A 22158-nucleotide genomic window follows, 5' to 3' on the forward strand; every position below is an offset into this window, starting at 1 on the left:
AAAAGTCTTGACATTTAACCCCAGTAGTCTACTACATGAGTAGACATTCATTTGTACTTACAAACAATTGCAGTGTGATGAGAATTGATTTATCAACCAAATTTTTTACGTTATTAACTGCCACCTTGTACCATTTGCTATTACTGCTATCTATTCAAGTTGAAAGTGCTCAGAAGAAACTGTGAAAATTCAGTTCAGCATTTGAATATCCCGAATTCAATGCATTGTAGTCAAGCCGTCATTTGATGACAATTGAAGTGTTCCTCGTGTTAATGACAGCGTACATAGAAGTTTATATCTGGCTGTTACTGCCTTGCATTTCAGCCTGAGTAAGAAGTAGAGCCTGAGATAGAGCCACAGCATACTGCCAGCTCTGTGAAACACAAGTTTTGTTCTTAAGCTGTTTCTACCACGTGTTTCATCCCGATCAACTTTAAGAGACAATGCTCAGATTGTTAATACCCTGCTTTTCAGTTAGTGCATGTTTAAGGTTTGGTAAACAAAGTTATGCTTGTAAACCATACTTCTCTTTATTGACCCCTATCTGTATGCCCAGAGCCAATAGATCGTGCCATAGCCACCCCTCCTCCACAGGAAGCTACCCCCTATAGTTTAGGCCAGCACACAGTTTGGTTTGGTTGGTGTTCTACTCCCAAGCTACACTACAGAGTGTCTGCTAAACCAACACCATAGCCAACCACACTGATTATTGTTCCAACAATTCGCTTAACAATGAAGAACCCCGGTGTATTTTAATAAAATATGGACTTCCTACGTCAACAATTTCAACTTTTTATCATGTTCATCACTTTTTTATCTCATGATTTTGACTTCTTATTTTATAATGACTTGTTAGAACCATTCGCCCTGATGCTGATTCAAAACATGCAGTTCATGTGCTTGTATATTTGTATATAAATAACTGTATATATGAATAATTAAAACTGTATTCAGGGTTTTCTGATGACCAATGAGCCATTTAAATTGACAAACGCGGAGTAGCTAACACAGCGAGCAATCATCCTGCAGGACGGATGGCAGCTAAAATGTCTCTGAACTTGTACTGAGATATTCGCATATCTAAGTCAGACTGAACTCTCTGGCCACCTTAAACCAGCGTCTGCTGCCTCTGGTCCGACTATTGGAGTCCAGGTGAGTCTGACTGCTGCAGGTGACGGAGACACCACGGAGTGACCATCACACTGCTGGTGTTAGCGTTAGCTGTGTGTTTGTCCTCCATCAGGTACTGTGGAGCTCTGGACAGCGTCCTCGCTGGTCACGTGACCGACATCAGCAGCACGGAGCAGAAGCGTCTCTTCCATCAGTTCCTCTCTCTGTCCATGAGCAGCGGGAAGTTCCAGGTACTCGACACTGTGTCCTCCAGGAAACTGTTCCATTAGTGAATAGAAACATGAATGTATGTATTGATGGAAGACAAAGGTTGAGTTTACAGTCTGGTGTTTGTATCTTCTGCTCTCCGTCTGTCTCTGCTTGCTTCCTGCGGTTTGTGTCTGACCGTCTGTGTTTCTGTAGATTATAGGCGACTCAGAGACATCACTGCTCCTCAGTCTGAAACACCCACAGCCTTCAGTCTCAGCCGTGGAGCACCTCATGGGCATCATCACCTCCAGAAAGGTATGACTGGATACTTCCTGTCCTGTTGTCAGAGAGTCGGAATCACAAGTCCCATTCACACTGCCTTTTGAACGCGGGGATCCTTCACCAATTCTCCAACTCTGTGTGAAAGTCTCAGAGGCGCTGGGGTGAATTTTGTTCCGGCGCTGATCTGGTATCGGGGATGTCGTTGGTCTGACAGTCTGATAACTACACAGGTCCTTTATTCAACTAAATAAAGAGAAATGTGCTACAAAGCAAAGTTGCAGGACCAAACAGTGATGAATTCATCCTGATATATCGATCAGACAAACAAATGGATCATTCAGACGTCCACAAACAGCAGCAGACGACCGTCAGTCTGATTACAAAACAATCCCTGCTGCCTTATCAGACACAGAGACAACCTGAAATGCACAAACACACACACAAAATCAATCAATCAATCAACCATAAATACAGCCTGTTCTCCGGCTGCAGCTTCATCTCTGAATATAGCAGAGCAGAGGTTAACAGGCTCATTTGAGATGAATTCACCTGCCAACAAACAGCAGTTTTAAGGTTTTCTAGCTCGCCAGAAGAGTGTGATCCACTCAGAACTGGAGCTGAGACTTTCTGCTCATCAGTAAGTTTCACTTTTCAATTCAGCAACAGTCACATGTTGTTCAGAGTCTGGAGGGTTTGGAAAATCCAGGTGTCCAAAAACACTTGTGAATAAATGATGATGTTTGCGTGAAACCGGTGGAATGGATTGTGAACATGAAAACAGTCTGAATGTAAAGATCACTCAGTGTTGGTTCGGGGCTATTTAACCATCTCAGTATTCAGCTGCAGAGACACACAGGTGAGGAAGGTGAGAGGCAGCAGGTGGAACACTAACACACTCTCTGTCAGGTGTTACCTGGACGACACAGGTGAGCTACAGACACGGCCGACATGTGAGAGGACGACAGCGACGTGAACACTTCACAGACGGCTGCAGGTGAATGCTGCCATCGGATCACCTGGACTGTGATGGAGGGGAACCTCCACTTCAGTGAGACGCTCTGAATTACCCAGCAGCCCTCAGCTTGAGCCAATTATAGACTGTGTGCAGAGCTGCAGTGACCTGTGTTCACCTGCTGAGGGCGCCGTCAGCACGGACATTTACTGTCTGCTGCAGGAGAGCAGAAGAGAAGCTGCAACTGAGCTGTTAACTAATCATTGAATCCATGATGACATGGAAGATTATTTCTGCCAGTTACAGAAAAAATTATGTGAAGTCTAAGTTTGATGAAAAAATTAAAGAAAGAAATTAGTGAAAAATGTCCAAAGTGACGTCTTCAAATATCTTTTTTTTGTCTAACCAACAGTAACAAAAAACCTGAATGATTCAATTTACAGTGAGAATAAACAGAAATGACAAAAGATATTTGCTAAAAATGTTGTTTTACGTACAAACAATAAAGTTCATACCAATCAAAATAACAGTCTGCAGATTAAATCAATACTTCAGTAGCTCTGTGTTTCTTATTGCCTGCTGATTAATAACCTGTTTAATTCCTTGCAGAGCTGCACTCTGAAGCAGTCATTTAACATCTCTGAGTTGCACATTCATTGATATTTTAAATGAGCTCCATCAGTAGAAATAAAGTTCAATAAAACTGATGATTTAACTTCTGTCAGTCGTTTCAGCTGACTGAGGAAATCACAATGGCCAGAAACACAAACCACATCTGTTTATCTGCACCATGAAGTTTAGTTCTGTTAACACAATGTTTTCTGAGCTGATACCAGCTGAATAAATTCAGTCCTGATGTTCCAGATTTAAAAACACAACCTCACCTGTGTTTAATCACTGTGAGGTGACAAACTAACACACAGACTGCTGCCGCCGCTTATTATTATTATTATTATTATTATTATAATTATTGTCATAATTATTATCATCATCATCATCATTATTATTATTATTATTATTATTATTATTATTATTACGTGAAGCGCTTTAACTGAGTGTTTAATAACAGATCATTCAGATGTCTCCCCTCCTCACCCACGTGTCTTCAGTCATTTCACTACACAGTTAAAGGTCCTGCCCGATACCAGCCAATCACATAGAGCTCAGACAGATGACGTCCCAAAGGACCAATGAAATCAGGTGGTGGGCAGGGCCCCGCGAAAAATGAACGGTCGTTGTGCTACCGTAGGAGGAGACTCTCACCCACGGAGGAGACTCTCACCCACGGAGGAGACTCTCACCCACAGAGGAGACTCTCACCCACAGAGGAAACTCACCCAGCGGAGGTTACAGCCGTCGGTAAGATCCTGTTAGCTAACACGTATTAATGCAGGATGAACGTCAGTTTCCGGCTGTTTTTCGGTTAAAAAACGCGACCTCATGATAAAAATATGAGCGTTACTCACAACTATTGTCGTAAAAGAGACACAAGTTCCAACTGTCGACTGACAAACTCACAACAAGCCACACCGGGAGATTTGACAGCCGGTTGTTTCGGGCTTCAGTGACGCTGTGCAGGTTTTTATAGCGGCAGCGGGCTGATGTATCGCCACCGTGTGGCAGGAGGAATACATGGTGCACTGCCAAAGATCATAGAGAGTGGATGAGATAGTTCACTGCATAAATTCTGCTTCTTGTTACAGTTGCTTCTTCTTCTTCTTCTTCTTCTTCTTCTACTTCTTCTTCTTCTTCTAATTTTACCAAAGCAGCTTGAATCCTAAAAGTTGCTGCTGCTAGCCTGCTACCCTTTAGATTAATCAAACTCGTATTCTGTTTTTTCAGATGTCCTTCATCAGTCCTGTTCTCATCAGGAAACTAACCAATCTTCTTCTACCTGGTCCTCTTCCACCACACTCCAATGTGTTCTTTATTCCTGCTCCATCTAACCCGGATCTTTTCATTCCTTCCATCATGTCCTCCCTCTCTACTACATATCTTCTGTTATTAACAAGCACATGTTTTACAGTTTCTGATCGCTGCCAGTTAGATGCTATTATTTAAAGTGCAAAATCACCATGGTACATGGTCTCAATACACTTTACAATAAAATCAAGGACAATAATAACAGACAGTAGTAAAACACCAGAGGAAAATGATGATTGGGTAAAGAGGTATGTTTTAAGATGGGACTTAAAATTGCAGTGGATGTAGCTTCTTTGATATCTAGTGGGAGGCCATTCAATAGAAGAGGAGCACGGTAAGAGAAGGCCCTGCCACCAGCTGACTTTTTATTGATTGATGGGATGACAAGGAGCTTCGAACTAAGAGAATGAAGAGGGCGTGTTAGAATGTAGGGAGAAAGTAGTTTCGTTAAATAAGATGGTGCATGTCCGTTTAAGGCGTTATAAGTTAAAAGCAGAACTTTAAAATCGGCTCTAGCCTGAATGGGCAGCCAATGTAATGATGCCAGGACAGGAGTTTTGTGACAGAATCTGCTTGTTTTTGTTAAAAGTCTGGCGGCTGAATTTTGCACAAGCTGAAGACTCCTAGTAGTACTGATGGGGAGGCCAGTAATGTGAAGTGTAGTATCCAAATTACTGTGTCCTTATCTTCATCAGGTCATAGTTGTCTCCTCTTTTCTACTTCCTCTCCTGCTTCTCACAACACCAACTCTGTTTTGAATGGATCATAGATGTCTTGTCTTCGCTCCTGATCCCAGTGCTGCTGACACTCTTTGTTGATTTCCTTTCGCATGAAGCCCTTTCCCGCTGACTGCAACTGATTACCGTAAAATACCAAATATTGGCCGGGGCGTTTATTTGTTTAAATCACTTAACAGACCAGGCGGCAATTTAGGACCAGGCGGCAATTTGAAACAGGCGATGAATTCCATCCTCACAAAAATCCGGGATGAAAATGTCTGCACCAATTTGCTGCACCAGAGCCATGGCAATCATCAATGTGATATTGACTAACAGAAAGCAGCACGATACGTAAAAAACACGAGTAGGAAAAACGTGCAGTGTCAGTGGTCATGTCTCCTTCCTTGATTTAAAAACTTAATAAATTAGACTCTGCATTTATTTGGAACCGGCAGTTATTAATCAAAATATACACCTGCACCCGGCGTTTAAAGTGGACTCTGTGGTTTATTGAAACCCGGCTATTATTTGGTAATTTACGGTAATATGTGCATCTATGTTTCCTTTTTCCACACCTTGTTTGGCTAATTGGTCCACTCTTTCATTACCTATATGCCCTATATGAGCAGCTGCCCAGATGAATCTGACCTAAGGGACTTGTCTCCTTATTCTTTTATGTATTGACATCATTTCATACAGTAAATCACCTGATGTATCTGACCTGAAACTATAGAAGACTGAATCACTACAAACTAGGACCTTTTCTGATTTATTTTTTCAAACCCATTCTAGAGCCATAAATATGGCGTACAGCTCAACAGTATAAACACTTACGTCATTTGATGTCTGTCTGCAGATCTCACTACCATGACTGGGAACCACAACTGCAAAACCTTTGATTCCTGTTATTGGATTGTTTGATCCATCTGTAAAAACCCTGCTCATAATCTTTTAACTTAAAGTTGTAGCCTGTAACTATTTCTTTGTTATATTTGCAAAAACTGTCATTATGATTTGACAATAGAATAAGATACAGGTCAGCTGAGTAAAAATCCACATCAACAAAACCAATCAGATCCAAGGGGCGTGTCTGAGAAGTGTCAATCACTCTCATGCATATGCTGCTGGCAGCCCCCCTCCCTCACGCAGTGTTGGCTGGGCGATTAACAGGGGTGCACCGATCCCATATTAAGATCGGATATCGGCCTGATATTGACAAAACAGCTGGATCAGGGATCGGAAAAAATGAACAGATCCACGGGCCGATCCAGTTTTTTTTCTCCGTCACAGCACATCCTACGTCATTCATCTGCGTCAGTGTGTCGCATGCTGGAAGAGCACAAGTTGTTGTTTGACCAACTCTTTATTAGTTTATTCTCAGGTTCAGCTGCTATGTTTTATTTTATATTCCTGTTTGCATGATGTTGCACTTACTCACGTCACATTTCTCCGCTGAATAGCCATTAGCCCCGCCATCAGTTGTTAGCCTCATCGATCAGCTGTTAGCCTAGCAACGCTAACTTTCAAACCGACGTACTCAATACTATGTGGGCTGAACATCGTTGCTCCTTTGGTCCTCCCTCCACCACAACCTCGGGGTCTCTTCCGGCTCGCAGCAATGTTGGATGGTCGCTACGCCGCCTTTGCTGGCAGGGTCTTCAGGTGTTCAGAACAGGAGCACCTGGACCTCTGCTGTGACTTCACCCCAGGCTTCATTGCTTGGATTGGATCTCTTGGTCTCCTGCGTCGCCCCGCTGTGTGCACGGAGCCTCCAGACGCAAGTTTGTACACGGATGGTGCTACTGACTTCGATGCTAGTGTTCCCTCCGTGCTGACTGACAGGCACTCCATTTATTCTTTGTTTTGTTTGTTCCACTTTGTCAAGTGTCCTTGGGTACCCTGATAGGCGCTATATAAATTAAATGTATTATTATTATTATTACTATTATTATTATTATTATTATTATTATTATTATTATTAATGTTACACATGTTTACCATGTTTCGTATATGTTTGATTATTTTGTCTAAGTTAGGAAAGTCTGGTGCCTTTGGTCTCTTCTACATGGTATAAGGATGACGGTATACAGTTTATTATTAAATTAACAACGGTATAGGATCGGTATTGGGTATCTACAGATACACAAAGTCCAGGCATCGGTATCAGTATCGGGACTGAAATAGTCGGATCGGTGCATCCCTAGCGATTAATTCAATTTCAATTTTAATTTCGATTTCGATTTTGGCTTCCCTTGATCATGAAACAAGATAATTGTAATAAAACGATAATTCTGCTGCACACCGTGTCTTGTGTGGTAAACGCAGCTTACCCTTCAATTTCCACTTGTGCACTCCGCTCCGCCCCCGCCTGTACATTTTCGCTTTCAGCCCTGCCGGTGTGGATTCCCAGTGCGTGTTTGGAAAAAAACATGTAGAAGAAGATGGCAGAAAGGCAGCCTTTGATCGTGAAGAAAGGTAATAAAGGTAATAATCGTCTTTAATAATCGTTATTACAATATCAATCAAAATAATCATGATTATTTACTACTTGTACTTTTACTGTGTACCTTTTGAGTAATCCTATGTCACAATCATTGACAGAGAAAAAGAATAAGTATATCTTTCAAAAAATTATATCCATTGTGCTTCTCTGTTCTCTGGTCAGAATTTTGACACAGGATTTCTCGAAAAGTACACTGTGCGTATACAAGTGTACCTATACAAGTAGTCAAGGGAGTAAGCAGTATATGAATCTTGGACTAATTTGGAAACAATGTTTTTTTCTCATGTCGTCCTTCAGTTTGAAATCCAGAAGGAAACCTTTGTGATTTCTTCAGTTTATTACCGGGAATAATGACTGTAAAAGTCTTGTATGTTTCATTGGTCTGACTGTGAGACTGCAGTCTGACCCACAGTCAGAGCGGGTTTGATACGATTACCATAAATGTTAAATGCATTTGGGCACTGGAAAAAAAGATGCAGCTAATTTGACCAAGCAAAAGCAAACCACCTCTGGCTTGACTGCAGTACAGATTTGGACATGGTGGTGATTTCTCCCACTGTTTCTGAAAACATATACCACAGTCTACGGTAAAAACACAGCCTAACATATTACCCCCAATTTCCACCGGATACTTCTCCGCTGCGTTGCGTCTCCGCCATGCCAGCGGAGCAAATACATATCACTTTAGTCACTTAGGCAGTCCGGAGCCCTCCGGCACAGATACGCAGGACTTCTATATCTGGGGGATGCTGGAGCACGACGCAGCAATTCAGCCGAATTTAGCACCGAGCAGACAGGAAGTCAAGCGCTAAAATAACAAACAGCATCTGGTTACCTTTCAAAATGAAACACTCAGTGTTGACACCAGCACACAAATCTCAAAAAAGAGACAAACACAAGCTCTTCTGCTAATCCCTCGGTTATTGTTTTTAATAACACAGACCTATAACTGCGGTCGTGAGTGATCATGTGATTATCGCGGGAACTCCCTTGCCTTGTGAGCCAGCTGTCTACCATACTGCGCTGCAGCGGACTCAAACCGCAACTGTTGGGGATTGCCGGACGGCGGAGCAAAACCAGATCGGAGCTGCAACGCAGCGGACACGTATCCAGTGGAAATTGGGGGTTCGATGCGTAGCACGGTCAAAAAGAAAAAGCAATGTCCTCTTTGTTTCCTTTGTAGTTGTGTCATAAAATGTGCAACCTTAAGAAGAAAATGAAAATGCAGTTTGGATGATTTATTTTTCATTTATTTATGAGTCAATAAATACAGCTGTATTCTGAAAATGAAAAAGCATCCCTGGTAATCTATGTTAATTTGGATTATGGTCCAGATTTGCTTCCATACATTTCAGAGGTGGAGGAGATGCGGGATCTGTAAGGACTTTTCTGCTGGACAGGTGAGGACCCCTGCTTGATACATTTTTCATTTCATGTTTTAACCACAAGGCTAAGATGGCGACGGTTACAGTAATACTGGCAATAGCTCATATCACTGTGCGATTTTGCAGTTGAGCTACATAGCTTGTTGCTAAATCTAGCTTGTTAGCTGTATGCAAACTCCAGTGTTTAGCTTTGTGTTTATGGCCACTGGGGGGAGACGTCTATACCAGTATACATTTACACACCTTTACATGTACAAAATATGACCCTATTGATCATTATCTGCCTGCAGAGCTGCTCTTGGTTCTCTTTCATTCTCAACTCTGAGACGAGACCACATTAAAAGTCTCTGATATTGTGAAGTAAACCTGTGAATAATCAAAGAGGTTTGAGCACTCAGAAGGTCAATTAAAGTGTCAGAGGTCAAACTGTTATTCTGAGCAAAGAGAGTTTATTTCAGCATCAAATCACGGCAGAACTCGAGGTTTCTAGGTGCATGGAAATCACTTCTTTGACAGTACTTGGTGCAGAGGTGGTGCCAGTGGAATAACAATAGTGTTTCCATAGAAATAAAGACACACCTACTGGGACACTTCACTATAAAGACGTTACAAAGTCCGAGGTCAATTCTATGGAACTGGGACTGTGTGTTTTTTGTGTTTGAGAAGTTGTTCATTAACAGTTAAATCAGATAACCTATGAATGTACATCTGAAAGGACCATAGATAACTGAAAGATCTTTACTCATGCCAGGAAGTTTGAAAATAATTCAGGTGGTTAACAGCAAAGACATAGTATAAAGCAAACTAGAGCTGTCCCAAATGATTATTTTTCAAACGATTAATCTAGTGATTATTTTTTGATTAGTCGACTTATCTAAGGATTAATTTAACGTTACATGGCCAAACAAAAGTAACGTAGTAACTGTAACTGTCGTTGGCAACTTACATGAGGAAAAAATACCGCAGTTGTGGGCGGACAGCGTCCGTCCTCCTGCCTGTCCTACCAACTCTTCATCACATTTCTGCCCAAAAAATAGCATCTGTCACCGTCAAAAAACGTAAACTCACTCAAGTGATTGTGTTGATAGAAATCCTCCCAACTGAGACTTCGGTGAACTTTCCCCTTAGAAAACAGCTTCCGTCCCCGCGAGTGATGGAGTCACTGAGCAACCTGTTTACTGATGGCGATTATGTAATAATGTAATTTAGCGCAAAAAACGTAACTCTTTCCCCTTCCAGGATGTTTAGGGGGCCCGATGCTCAATCACTACACGTTATACACGGTCCGCAGGTTTAGATTGACAGGGGAAACACCTGGGAAACACACCGACGTCATCATCATGACGTGAACCGTCACGTCTCTTTCGGAGCCCCAACGCAGTTTTCTGTGTGAATTACACAGCGGTTCGTCTTTACTCCAGCGGTGCTTCGCTCTGTGTGAATGACCAACGGCGGAGAATTGATGAACCGCCGCTGCGGCATTAATGCAGCGTCTCTGCGTGAGAGGGGCTATTCTCAGCTTCCGCAGGTACTACCACTTCCTGTTTGGGACGACGCGTCAACGCAAATTATTCATGTCGACAAATTTATGTCGTCGATTATGTCAACTATGTTGATGCGTTGTCCCAACCCTAAAGCAAACTACTGAAATATTAAAGTTTAACTAGATTGAATGACAGTAAATTGTATGTTTGCAAAAACAAGCGGTGTGACAGCAACATGATTCACTGTTAGGCCATAACTCAGTGGTTACCATATTAAGCCCTCTGCTCTTCCTCCTCTGCAGGCTGAGGATCGTCATCATGAACTTCAGGATACTCTGTAACGTCTACAGGACTGCTGAAGCCGGCAGAGCCAGAAGACTGACAACGGAGAACAAGAAGGACAAGAGAGAGAGGAGGAAGTAGAAAAAGAGTTCAATACATTTGAATTTAGTAAGTTTATGTATATAAATGTTTTCACTTTCATCAGTGGAATATTTACCTAAAGCATAGAATTTTTCCATAGAACACTTCACTATAAAGACTTTACAAAGTCCGAGGTCAATACTGTGGAACTGGGAACTTTTTTTTTTTTATGTGTTTGAAAAGTTGTTGATTAACTGTTAAATCAGATAACCTATGAATGTCCATATGTAAAGAACTTAGTAAGTTTACGTATATAAATGCAGAGGTGCTGCCAGTGGAATAACACTGACCAGGATGTTTCCCGAAATAGAGAAAAGACAAAGCAATATAAGACTTCCATTAACAAGCAGATAAAATCATCTGTTTTGGATCTGTTCCTGGACAAAACCCCCTTTCTCACATAGATCAAATGCCACGACCACCATGAAGCCGGTCCTGAAGAAGACAGTCTGCCTCATCATCATGGCTGAATGATGTCCAGGTGTGTCCACAGAGGAGCATGAAGTAACACGCTGTCCTACTCAAGCCATCAACATATAATCTGTTTACAGGACAAGACACCAATCAGAACCAGTTCTGGGATACTGGGAAATATCTTTGGTCAATACAAAGATGAGGAAAGGGCTGAGTTTGTGAAGTCAGGTCGACCCAAACGACCTCCAGAACAAGAACCATCGGTGTGACGGGGCTGAGCTGTGGTTCAGTTGAGCTAATTAAAGCTCATCAGGTGAGGGAAAGATGGTCGCCTCTCTTACACATGCAAAGAGTTAACACGTCTTCGATGTGATCCGAGTCATCACTGAGTCTAAAAACTTGTTGGTGAATGGTAAATCCGCTGCATTCAAACAGTGTTTTTGTAGAATTTGCTTCAACCCAGTCACAAAATATGACTACAGCTGTGTCTTTTGCTAGGCTAAAACATCAATGACACAGAAAAAAAAACTAACCACATACACTCAGCAACAAATTGAGATATTCCTCAATCTCAAGATAGCAATCTCAAGTTATTTATTTTCCTCTAAGTCATCAAACAGTGACTTGAGTCGATGACTCCAGTCCACATCTCTGGTATTTGGTCAGACCCGCCCTGTTTGGTAACAGTATTTTTAGCCCTATCAGACATTTGTGGAAAAAATCAGCCGTTACTCTCTGAAGTTTGATCAGAAGTCATACAACGTACTTTTGTTGGCTGTATTTGTCCATGCATCTCCCTTCAATGTGTCTGTCACCACAGCCCGGCACCAAAGCAAGATTTGTTGACATGATGACCTTTCCTTCTTCTTCAGGTTCCTTACCAACAAGCAGGACGGGAAAAGGGTTTGTGGGTTCCTGACATACATGTAGTGTGCAGTGGGTGATCCACAGGTGTAATTAATAACTAATTCCTGACCTGAATGCTGTGTTCAACTAGTTACAGTTTATATGACATGATTTATATGATATAATAACTTTGACACCATGACACTACGAGATGCATGTGGCCTCCTTGCAGACTCTCATATTATATATATATATAATTTCTCATATAAGCTTTGAGTGTTATTAGTTAATCAGAAATCAGTTGAAGAACTGGCACCTGTTCAAGTTTTCATTCCACAGAAATGCTGCAGTCACTGGAAGGTCTTTATCTTCACAATTCATAATTTCTGTGGAAAGACTTGACGTCATGGTGGGAGGAGGCGTGTTGTGGGTGGAGTCAGTATCTGACAGGATATAAGGAATCTCTGAAAGCTCTTGTCAGAAGTCAAGAAGACTCTCACAACTCAGCTGATCTACACACCTTTCACCAGGTGAGGACAAACTGGGCGAAGACAAAAACTTGTGTTTAAAGGGAAGTACTGCATTTATACAGTACACTTTTAGGCAGGCTCCTCCTGTTATAAACAGTGTAACTGCAGTACAGAAGGCAACATGCTCACTAACCTGACTTTTCTCCACAGGTTCAAGAAATGGACCGCTCAGATTCCCTTGAAGTTGCTGCCCTGGGTCGAACTTTCGCCCTGGGAACTCTCTATGATGCTCGGGATGATACACTGCTCCCAGGTAAGTCTTGACTAAACTGGTATTAAGAACATATTTCATTCTACCTGTCTTTGAAGTCATTTCATTACATGGTGACACTATTTTAACCAATTCTACATTTAAATACACAACAGAAAGAAAGAGCAAATGCTGACCATTGTCACGAAACAACAACAAGAATTGTTGTTTGGGATGTCCTGATCAGGTTTTTTTTATACTGATCCCGATCCGAGTCCTTTAATATTTAGTATCTGCCTATACCGAGTCCCGATCCGTTATTTACTACTTACTTTCTCTTACTAATATTTTCCTGGATAATACAGCTGCATTAAGAGACAAAGTTCCTGCAAAGAGATCTCAGTAGTGCTTCATTCATTTCTCCTAGACAACTATGAGATCTCTGTGAGGCCAAAGTGAGGCTGCGGTTGGTTGGGCTGATTGGTGATAAAAGCTGTCGCCTGCCTCAGGATCTGCTGATAGCTAAATTAAACTGCAATAACCAGGTTTTGACCAGTAGGTGGCAGTGGCTTTGCATATTTATAACACAATATGTAGAATACTTTGTATAAAAGAATCAATCAACAACACTACTGAACAGTCCAGGGATGGAACGATATGAGAAACTCACAGTATGATATGATCAGGACATAAAGTCCAGGGTACGATATTTATCGCAATATTAAAAAAAATAAAAAGAGAAAGTAATAAAATGCAATGATGAACAATAATAACAATTATTATGACAATAATAATTGGTTAATGACCCCCAAGTGAGGTCTAACACAAGACAGAATCAGAATCAGAAATCCTTTAATGTCCCACAAATGGGGAAATGTGTTTGACCCAGCGGCTAAACGAATATATTACAAAAGACAAAACCAATAGCAAAAATAAACAACAATAAACTTAAAAGGGTAAGAAATAGATTAGACATATCAACATGATAAAGTACAAAATTGAAATTAAAATGTTTTATCCACAGACTTATTGCACAGTACAGAGTGAGGTCTATAGGGAGCAGCGCTGGTTGAACAGTCTGATGGCAGCAGGAAGGAAGGATACCTCTTTGATACCTCTCCTTCACACACTTAGTGTATCAGTCAATCATTGAAGGAGCTGCCCAGTGCTGTGAGAGTGACCTGCATGTTGGACTCCTGCAGCAGCAGTGATGACAGCTTGTCCATCATCCTGCTCTCTCCCACCACCTGCACTGAGTCAAGAGGGCATCCCAGGATGGAGCTGGCCTTCTTGATAAGTTTATCCAGGCTCCTCCTGTCTGCTGCTGAGATGCTGCTGCTCCAGCAGACTACTCCATAGAAAATGGCTGATGCCACAACAGAGTCATAGAAAGAAGTCAGGAGTTCCCCTGCACCCCAAAGGACCTGAGCTTCCTCAGCAGATACAGTCTGCTCTGACCTTACTTGTATGTCAGTCCAGTCCAGTTTATTGTTCAGGTGAACTCCCAGGGACTTGTTAGATGTCACCATCACAATGTTCTCTAGATGTTCAACTGTGTGCAGGGTAGTCTGTGCCTGCAGAAATCCACCACCAGCTCTTCTGTCTTCCCGGCGTTGAGCCGAAAGTGTTTCTGTTGGCACTGGTCCACGAAGTCCTTAATAAGTTATCTGTAGGCTTCGTTGTCCCTTTTGAGGCCGACGATAACAGAGTCGTCAGAGAACTTTTGTAGATGGAAGTAAAAGGAAAAACATTCATACTTCTATGCAAAACTGTCAAGTTTGCTGTCCAAGAATACCTTCATGATGAAGCTTCAAAAATCCAAATGATTTTTAGCATTTTGCATTGAAATTCTGTCCATGTTCAAACATATGCTTGTCTTTTTTCTGTAGGATTAACTCTCCATGGGCAGATAACTAATACTCCTAAGCCTTACAGTAACTTTGAAGTCTCTGTGTCTGACTCCATTGAATCCAAGTCCTCTCTGATGGATATTGAACTTTCTCTAAAGGCCAGTTTCCTGTGTGGACTGGTTGAAGTTGGAGGATCTGCCAAGTATCTGAATGATACGAAGAAATTCAAGAATCAGAGCAGAGTGACGTGTCTGTACAAAGCTACCACACACTTCAATGAGTTGTCAATGAATCAACTTGAAACCATGATCAACCAAGAGAAAGATTCCATCAAGAGGACCATGGCAACACATGTAGTCTCAAAAATCCTTTATGGGGCAGATGCTTTCTTTGTGTTTGACAGTGAGAAGTTAGAAGACAGCAGCGTTCAGGACATCCAGGGCCACATGGAGGCTGTGATGAAGAAGATCCCCACATTTAATGTTGAGGGTAAAGTTGACATCCAGCTGACTGATGAAGAAAAAGAAGTGACCAACAAATTCTCCTGCAAATTCTACGGAGACTTCATTCTTGAAAGCAACCCTGCAACATTTGAAGATGCAGTAAAGACCTATGTAGAGCTTCCAAAGCTGCTGAGAGAAAACGGAACAGTTACTGTTCCTCTGAAGGTCTGGATGATGCCTCTGAAGGTCTTTGACACGACTGCAGCTGAGCTGAAGAGAGAGATCAGCGCTGGATTAGTGTGGAAGGCGCAGGATGCTCTCGAAGATTTAAAGGAAATGGAAATGAGATGCAACGATTCTCTGGACAACACATTGATAGAGAATTTTCCACAGATCCAAAAGGAGTTAAAAGGTTTTAAAATACGGTGTGATCTTTATGCATCTGAGCTCCGGAAGAACATGAGAGATACATTTCCCCTCATACGTGATGGTGAAGAAGAAGAGAGCTCAGTAGAAAAACTCCTTGATGACAGAAACAAGTCACCATTCAGTCATGAAAAACTAGACAAGTGGCTGGATCATAAAGAGAGAGAAATTAACGTCATCAGGTCCTGTGTGGAAATGATGGAGGGAACAAAGATCGTCCATAATCAGTCAGAGCTGGACAGAGAGGTTCTTGCTGCAGGTGTCGATGATGCACTGTGCTTCGTCTTCACCTCCCTGCAGAGTGCTGACCCCGTCCTGGATGAGATGGACAAATACCTGGTGACGTTTGTACCAGTGTGTATCCATGAAGACCCATGGTACTACTCAGATGATGTTCTTGACAAAATGAGAGAAAAAGCTGAAAGTGTCCACAATCTTGCCAAAGCGCTGAAGAACAGCCGCCGATTCCGTTCCCTTGTTGCCGCCATTGATAATAAGAAATACACCGGAGCAACCATCTACCACTACAAGAACGGCAAACTGCTCACTGAGGATTTCTCAAAGCCCGCCCTCCCTCCTGTGAGGAACATCACAGACAGAATAAATTTGATCTGGTGTAAGTCATTTACTGTGCTTCTCTGAGTCATAAATATGCTTCATAACTTACACTGCTTAAGAAATCTGTTTCTATCCATTAGAATGATTAATCACACATTTTGTTTTGGATTCTCCATCAGACGCCTGTGATCTCACCCTGGACCCAAACACAGCAAACGGCTACCTCCATCTATCTGAGGACAACAAGAAGGCCACATGTGATAGCTGGCTGTATTATCCTGATCACCCAGAGAGGTTTGACAGTCTTACTCAGGTGTTGTGCAAAGAGGGGCTGACTGGGCGCAATTACTGGGAGGTAGAGTTTAGCAGAGTTGGAGTACAAGTGTTGCAAGTTTCTGTTTCTATACTTGCTGCGTACAAGGGAGTGGCTCGAAAAGGCAAAGGTTATGACGCCATGCTTGGACGTAATTCAATATCATGGGCTTTTGGCAATGTAGGCTGCATGCCATTTTCCACATTTGTTGCTTGGCATATTGATCAGGTGTGGGCTGCTTCTATTCCCCCTGAAGCTGTCAACAAAGTTGGGGTGTTTCTCGACCATGAAGGTGGAACTCTGTCCTTCTACAGAGTCTCCTCAAACAACCTGGAACACCTTTACACCTTTGACTCCAGATTCACTGAGCCTGTGTATCCAGGCCTGTCGGCCTATCATTATTACAATTATGCGCGCATTTGTCCATTTGACTAAGAGCAATGACAGCCATGTTAGATTTTCTGTCTGTTAAAGGTCTTATTGATAACATTCAGACACTAAACTAGTCATTCCATCTCCCCCTTCACCGCACAACACTGCTGTTGTTCCAATCATCTGCCCCAAAGATTTATATAATAACCAGACACCAGATGCAAAGATGGCCTCCAATGAGAATCGCTCGCCTTGTGCATATGCCCCAAAAGTTTACTCTCTGGTTATGCAGCTCACTGAATATGTGCAGTAGAGTATTAAAACTTTTACAAATATAAAACCACCATGGATCAAACATTCATAATCGACCCTGTTTGCAGTTCTGGGTGTCAACAGTTTTACAGATGTGTCTTTCATCATGGTGTTCTATGGGGAAATGCTTTTAAGGCTGCAGGGGAATTTATCACTTATAAGCCTATGTGACAAAGTATTTTTGGGCTGCAGTGCATCATGTAACGATGTGAATCACAGTTTGGCCACTATGAAAATTGGCGCTCTTCCTGAGGGGCTTGAGCGGCGCCCTCCAGCACCCGATTTAACCCTCAAGTGGTTGCCAGTCTGTTGTAGCTAATGTTGCCAATGCTAGCTAGATACTGTAAACTCAGACATTCTTACGTTATTCAAACAAACTGTAACTACTAAAACTGTAGATGCTGATAAAGACAGAGATACCACATGATTCTTTCAAAATCCGAATAATGTTTTTAAAAAATTATTTGTCTTCATGTTATCAATATTACCTCTAACAGGGATACGTGTTCACATTTAAATCTTACAACAGGCCTGAACACGTACTGAACACAGATTTAGATGAAGTCATTTAAACAGGAGGAAACAGGACAGCTGAAGGTGTGACGTGTTTGTGATTTTCTTTGCATCAGTTCCTTTTCATTCTTCGCAATTTTGTGCTTCATAGTCAGGTTTTTTAATTATTTGCTGGTTGCTTTTGACATATTTTTCAATTATGACTTTCTATAATTCCTGACACTTAAAGGGAGAGAGAGCTTATACTGAAACACAGCTGGTTCGTCATCACAGTTTGTTGAATAGAAGCTCACAGCTCATGTAAAATGTAGGTTAGGATATAAGATGGTTTAAGTGGTGATTGTCTGATTAACATTTGTTTCTTTTTCTTTGTGCATTATTTTTTGAAGAATTGTCTTTTCAGAGTAAAAGAGAGATCTGAGCTGACCTAAAGATCAATGAATTTCTTATTAAGCACTCAAATTAATTAATGTTCTGATAAAAACAAAACTCTGTTGAGATTTTAAGCACAACACTGATGTTATAGAGCTGAAATATGTTATTTTCTATGTATTAGTCCATGTTGAGCTCATCAAGGATCTTCTCATACTGGTTTTGTATGGACTTTTATTGACTGATATATCAGATACTTGTTGATTATAACTATATTTTATAATTCCTGATACTTACAGAGTTTACATGAATATATGATTTTTATGTCAAACACACGTGTTAAGAGGTTATGTTGAATTTATATGTATGTTAAGTTGGGACACAATGTAGCTAAAGTGCAGATTGTTTTATTTAGCATGTTTCTTCATGATGCATTTTAAAGATAATCATCTTTCTATACTAAATGGGGAATCTTTGTTTTTCTAAAATCTGTACCTTAACTCTGATCTTATGTTCAATTAAGGACTTTATTGGCCACTGGCCTGCCTCCTGTGTAACTTTCCTGTGACCTGTTCACCCAAAATGTACAGGCTGCTGAGACTCTCCTGATATACTGATAAGCTGGATCCTGTTTGAAAAATGATGTTGTCTGTTGAGAGAAATCAGCTGTGCTGAGGTTGTTGTTGAGTGTGAAGGTAGAAAATGTGAGAGCTCGTTGATGTTAGGGCTGATTATTGGACCTTCTTCCTTTTTGTTTTTTGACCTTTGATTTGTGCTGACCTTAGAAAAGGAAGCTTTTGTCCTTTGAACTAATTTCTGTACTTTTTCTTTCAACTGTTTCTGATCTAAACCAAAACATATATAAAAGCTCAAATAAAACTGGAGTGTATTATGTACATTCCAACCAAAGCTCTTGACTTGGCTTCTTTTTGAGGTGGTCTGATCTGGTCGATCACAGGTAATGAGATCCTGGAGTCTCTGTGAAAGGCTGACACGTTTGTTTAATACAAGAAGATGTCTAAAATGTATGAAAAGAAATTGCTAAAGCTAATAAGATTCATATTCTATTTGATGTGTTAAATCTGGCTGGTTATTTCATTGGATTTGTGTATATATATATACAGTCGTTGACAAAAGTATTGACACCCCTGTGTGTGTGTATATATATACATTAGGGCCGGGACTCGATTAAAAAAATTAATCGAATTAATCAGAGGCTTTGTAATTAATTAATCGAAATTAATCGCATTTTAATCGCATATAAATATTTGACCTGAGAACAGTGAGAAGCAATTTTTTTCACATGGATTTTAGTATACCATATACCAGCTACTCCCCAGAGAAATGTAGAAAGCTAAGCTACAGCAAAATGGCAAAAGTAGCTCAACTACATCAAAGCTATTTTTTTTTATATTGGAACAACTTCATTCCAAGTCAAAGCTATCTCAGTGATCAATAAAATTATAAATCAGACAGAAAAGCAGGCAAAAATGTTACGTTCAATTGTTTATTTAACAATAATTTGTGCTTTCACTATTTTGTATATTTTATAGGGCCAGGACTCGATTAAAAAAATTTATAAAATTAATCAGAGGCTTTGTAATTAATTAATCGAAATTAATCGCATTTTAATCGCATATAAATATGTGACCTGAGAACAGTGAGAAGCAATTTTTTTCACATGGATTTTAGTATACCATTGAATAATGACTGAATACAGAAGCTTAAGCAACAAAACATTGTTTTTGTTTTTTCAAGACCAACAGACTAGTGCAATTTTTAAATATTTTTTTGGCCTTTTCTGGCTTTATTGACAGAACAGCTGAAGATATGACAGGAAACAGGGAGAGAGAGAGGGGGAGTGACACGCAGCAAACGGACCCAGGCCGGGAGTCGAACCTGGGTCTGCTAAAACTCTTCCAGTGAGAAACGTTCCGCGGTGCAAAAATAAGTGCGATTAAAATGCGTTAATTTTTTTTACGCGTTAATTTTTGTGTCATTAATTCATCGTAATTAACGCGTTAAAGTCCCGGCTCTATATATATTAGAGCCGGGACTTTAACGCGTTAAAAAAATGTACGCATTTTAATCGCACTTATTTTTGCACCGCGGAACGTTTCTCAGTGGAAGAGTTTCAGGGGTACCGATTATACTGGAGCACCAACTAACGTTCATGACTTCAGACAACAACAATGAATTAAGAAGCAGATGAGACTGCTTTGGTTGGCCCCGTGGATGGGAAATTTTGTTTCCAAAAGCGGACGGATGGCAGCGTAGATAAGAGCATGCTATTGCTGCACTTTATGGCAAAAATTGCACTGGTTGGGGCCGCGTTTAGCTCAGTGGGTAGAGCGCGCGTCCCATGTGCCGAGGCTCTGCAGCGGACCCAGGTTCGACTCCTGGCCTGGGTCCGTTTGGTGCGTGTCACTCCCCCCCTCTCTCTCCCTGTTTCCTGTCATATCTTCAGCTGTTCTGTCAATAAAGCCATAAAAGGCCAAAGAAATAAAAAATTGCACTGGTCTGTTGGTCTTGAAAAAACAATGTTTTGTTGCTTAAGCTTCTGTATTCAGTCATTATTCAATGGTATACTAAAATCCATGTGAAAAAAATTGCTCCTCACTGTTCTCAGGTCAAATATTTATATGCGATTCAAATGCAATTAATTTCGATTAATTAATTACAAAGCCTCTGATTAATTCGATACATTTTTTTAATCGAGTCCTGGCCCTAATAAATAAATAAATAAATAAATAAATATACATACATATATATATATATATATATATATATATATATATATATATATATATAAACATATATATATATATACACATATATACACAATATACACATTTTAAAGCAAGGATAGCAATACACGACTAAGCACACAATTTAAAACTCAGTTCATGTAATGCACCTGTGTTAAATTTATGTGTTTGATCACAGTTTTGGTGTTATTGTAATCTCAAGTCAGATTATTGGTATGTTGCTTCCGATATGGCTAATTCGATGTTAGTCAAACACTGCCTCACACAGACTCAGAGTCTCTGCATGCAACCAACCATCCTCTCTGAACTTGCATCACACGCACACACACACGCACACACACACACACACACACACACCTTCAGCATGGAGCACATCACACCCACATGTGATATCAGTGAACACTACTGTTTCTTTGTTCTGCTAGTCAAACACTCAAACACACACACTCACACACACTCACACACACACACACACACACACCTGATTGTAGTACATGTTAGTTAGTGTGTTTTCATCTTTGAGTTGAAAAAAGACTTTTGAACCTTCTTACTGTCCATTTAATATTCTCCAAGAGTAAATGTTGCCGACCTCTACACTGTCAAGAACTCAAAAATCCTTCAACCATCCATTACAACCATTACCACTGTTATGGTAAATATGGTTGTAGTTTTAAAGTTTATATTAATCATAGTTATAAACAGTTTAGTACCTTTTGTATGAGACCGATTTAGTAAGTTTGCAATGTTTTCCCTTCTTCAAGGGTGGTGCCCCTAGGTGATGATGTAAATTGGATCACATTATTTATCACAATTAATTATGATCCCTGATAATCATAAATCATTTTGAACAACATGTGGTGCCCTGTGTGAGGAATCCAAGTAATGGTGCCCTATGTGAGGAAATGTTCTGTTGGTAATCATTCATAAATGTGCAATATTCATTTCAGCATAATTTGGAGAGTGCTAAAATTTGAGATTCACATCTTGAACCCTTTAGCCAAAAGTCTTGACATTTAACCCCACTAATCTACTACTATTAATTTGTACTTACGAACAATTGCAATCAAATTTATAACCCATTTGATTAACCAAAATGTTTTACTTAATTAACTGCCACTTTAAGCCATTTGCTATTGCAGCTATCGATTCAAGTTGAAAGTGCTCTGTAAAAATTGTGAGAATTTCCGTTCAGCATTTGAATATCCCATATTCAATACATTGTAGTCAAGCTGTCATAATTTGATAACAAATTAAGTTTTT

The 22158-nt window shown here is 40.6% G+C and overlaps 1 protein-coding gene across 1 annotated transcript; it reads left to right on the forward strand.

Moving 5' to 3' along the window:
• Positions 1-12768: 12768 nt before the first annotated feature.
• LOC115571478 (neoverrucotoxin subunit alpha-like) lies at positions 12769-19039 on the forward strand. The gene is made up of 4 exons (XM_030400916.1): positions 12769-12781; positions 12932-13034; positions 14861-16306; positions 16428-19039. Exons 2-4 carry the CDS (start codon positions 12941-12943, stop codon positions 16994-16996), a joined length of 2109 nt encoding a protein of 702 aa, XP_030256776.1. The 5' UTR covers positions 12769-12781; positions 12932-12940; the 3' UTR covers positions 16997-19039.
• The last annotated feature ends 3119 nt before the right edge of the window (positions 19040-22158 follow it).

Source organism: Sparus aurata, chromosome 20, assembly GCF_900880675.1.
Source record: "Sparus aurata chromosome 20, fSpaAur1.1, whole genome shotgun sequence".
Taxonomy (NCBI): domain Eukaryota; kingdom Metazoa; phylum Chordata; class Actinopteri; order Spariformes; family Sparidae; genus Sparus; species Sparus aurata.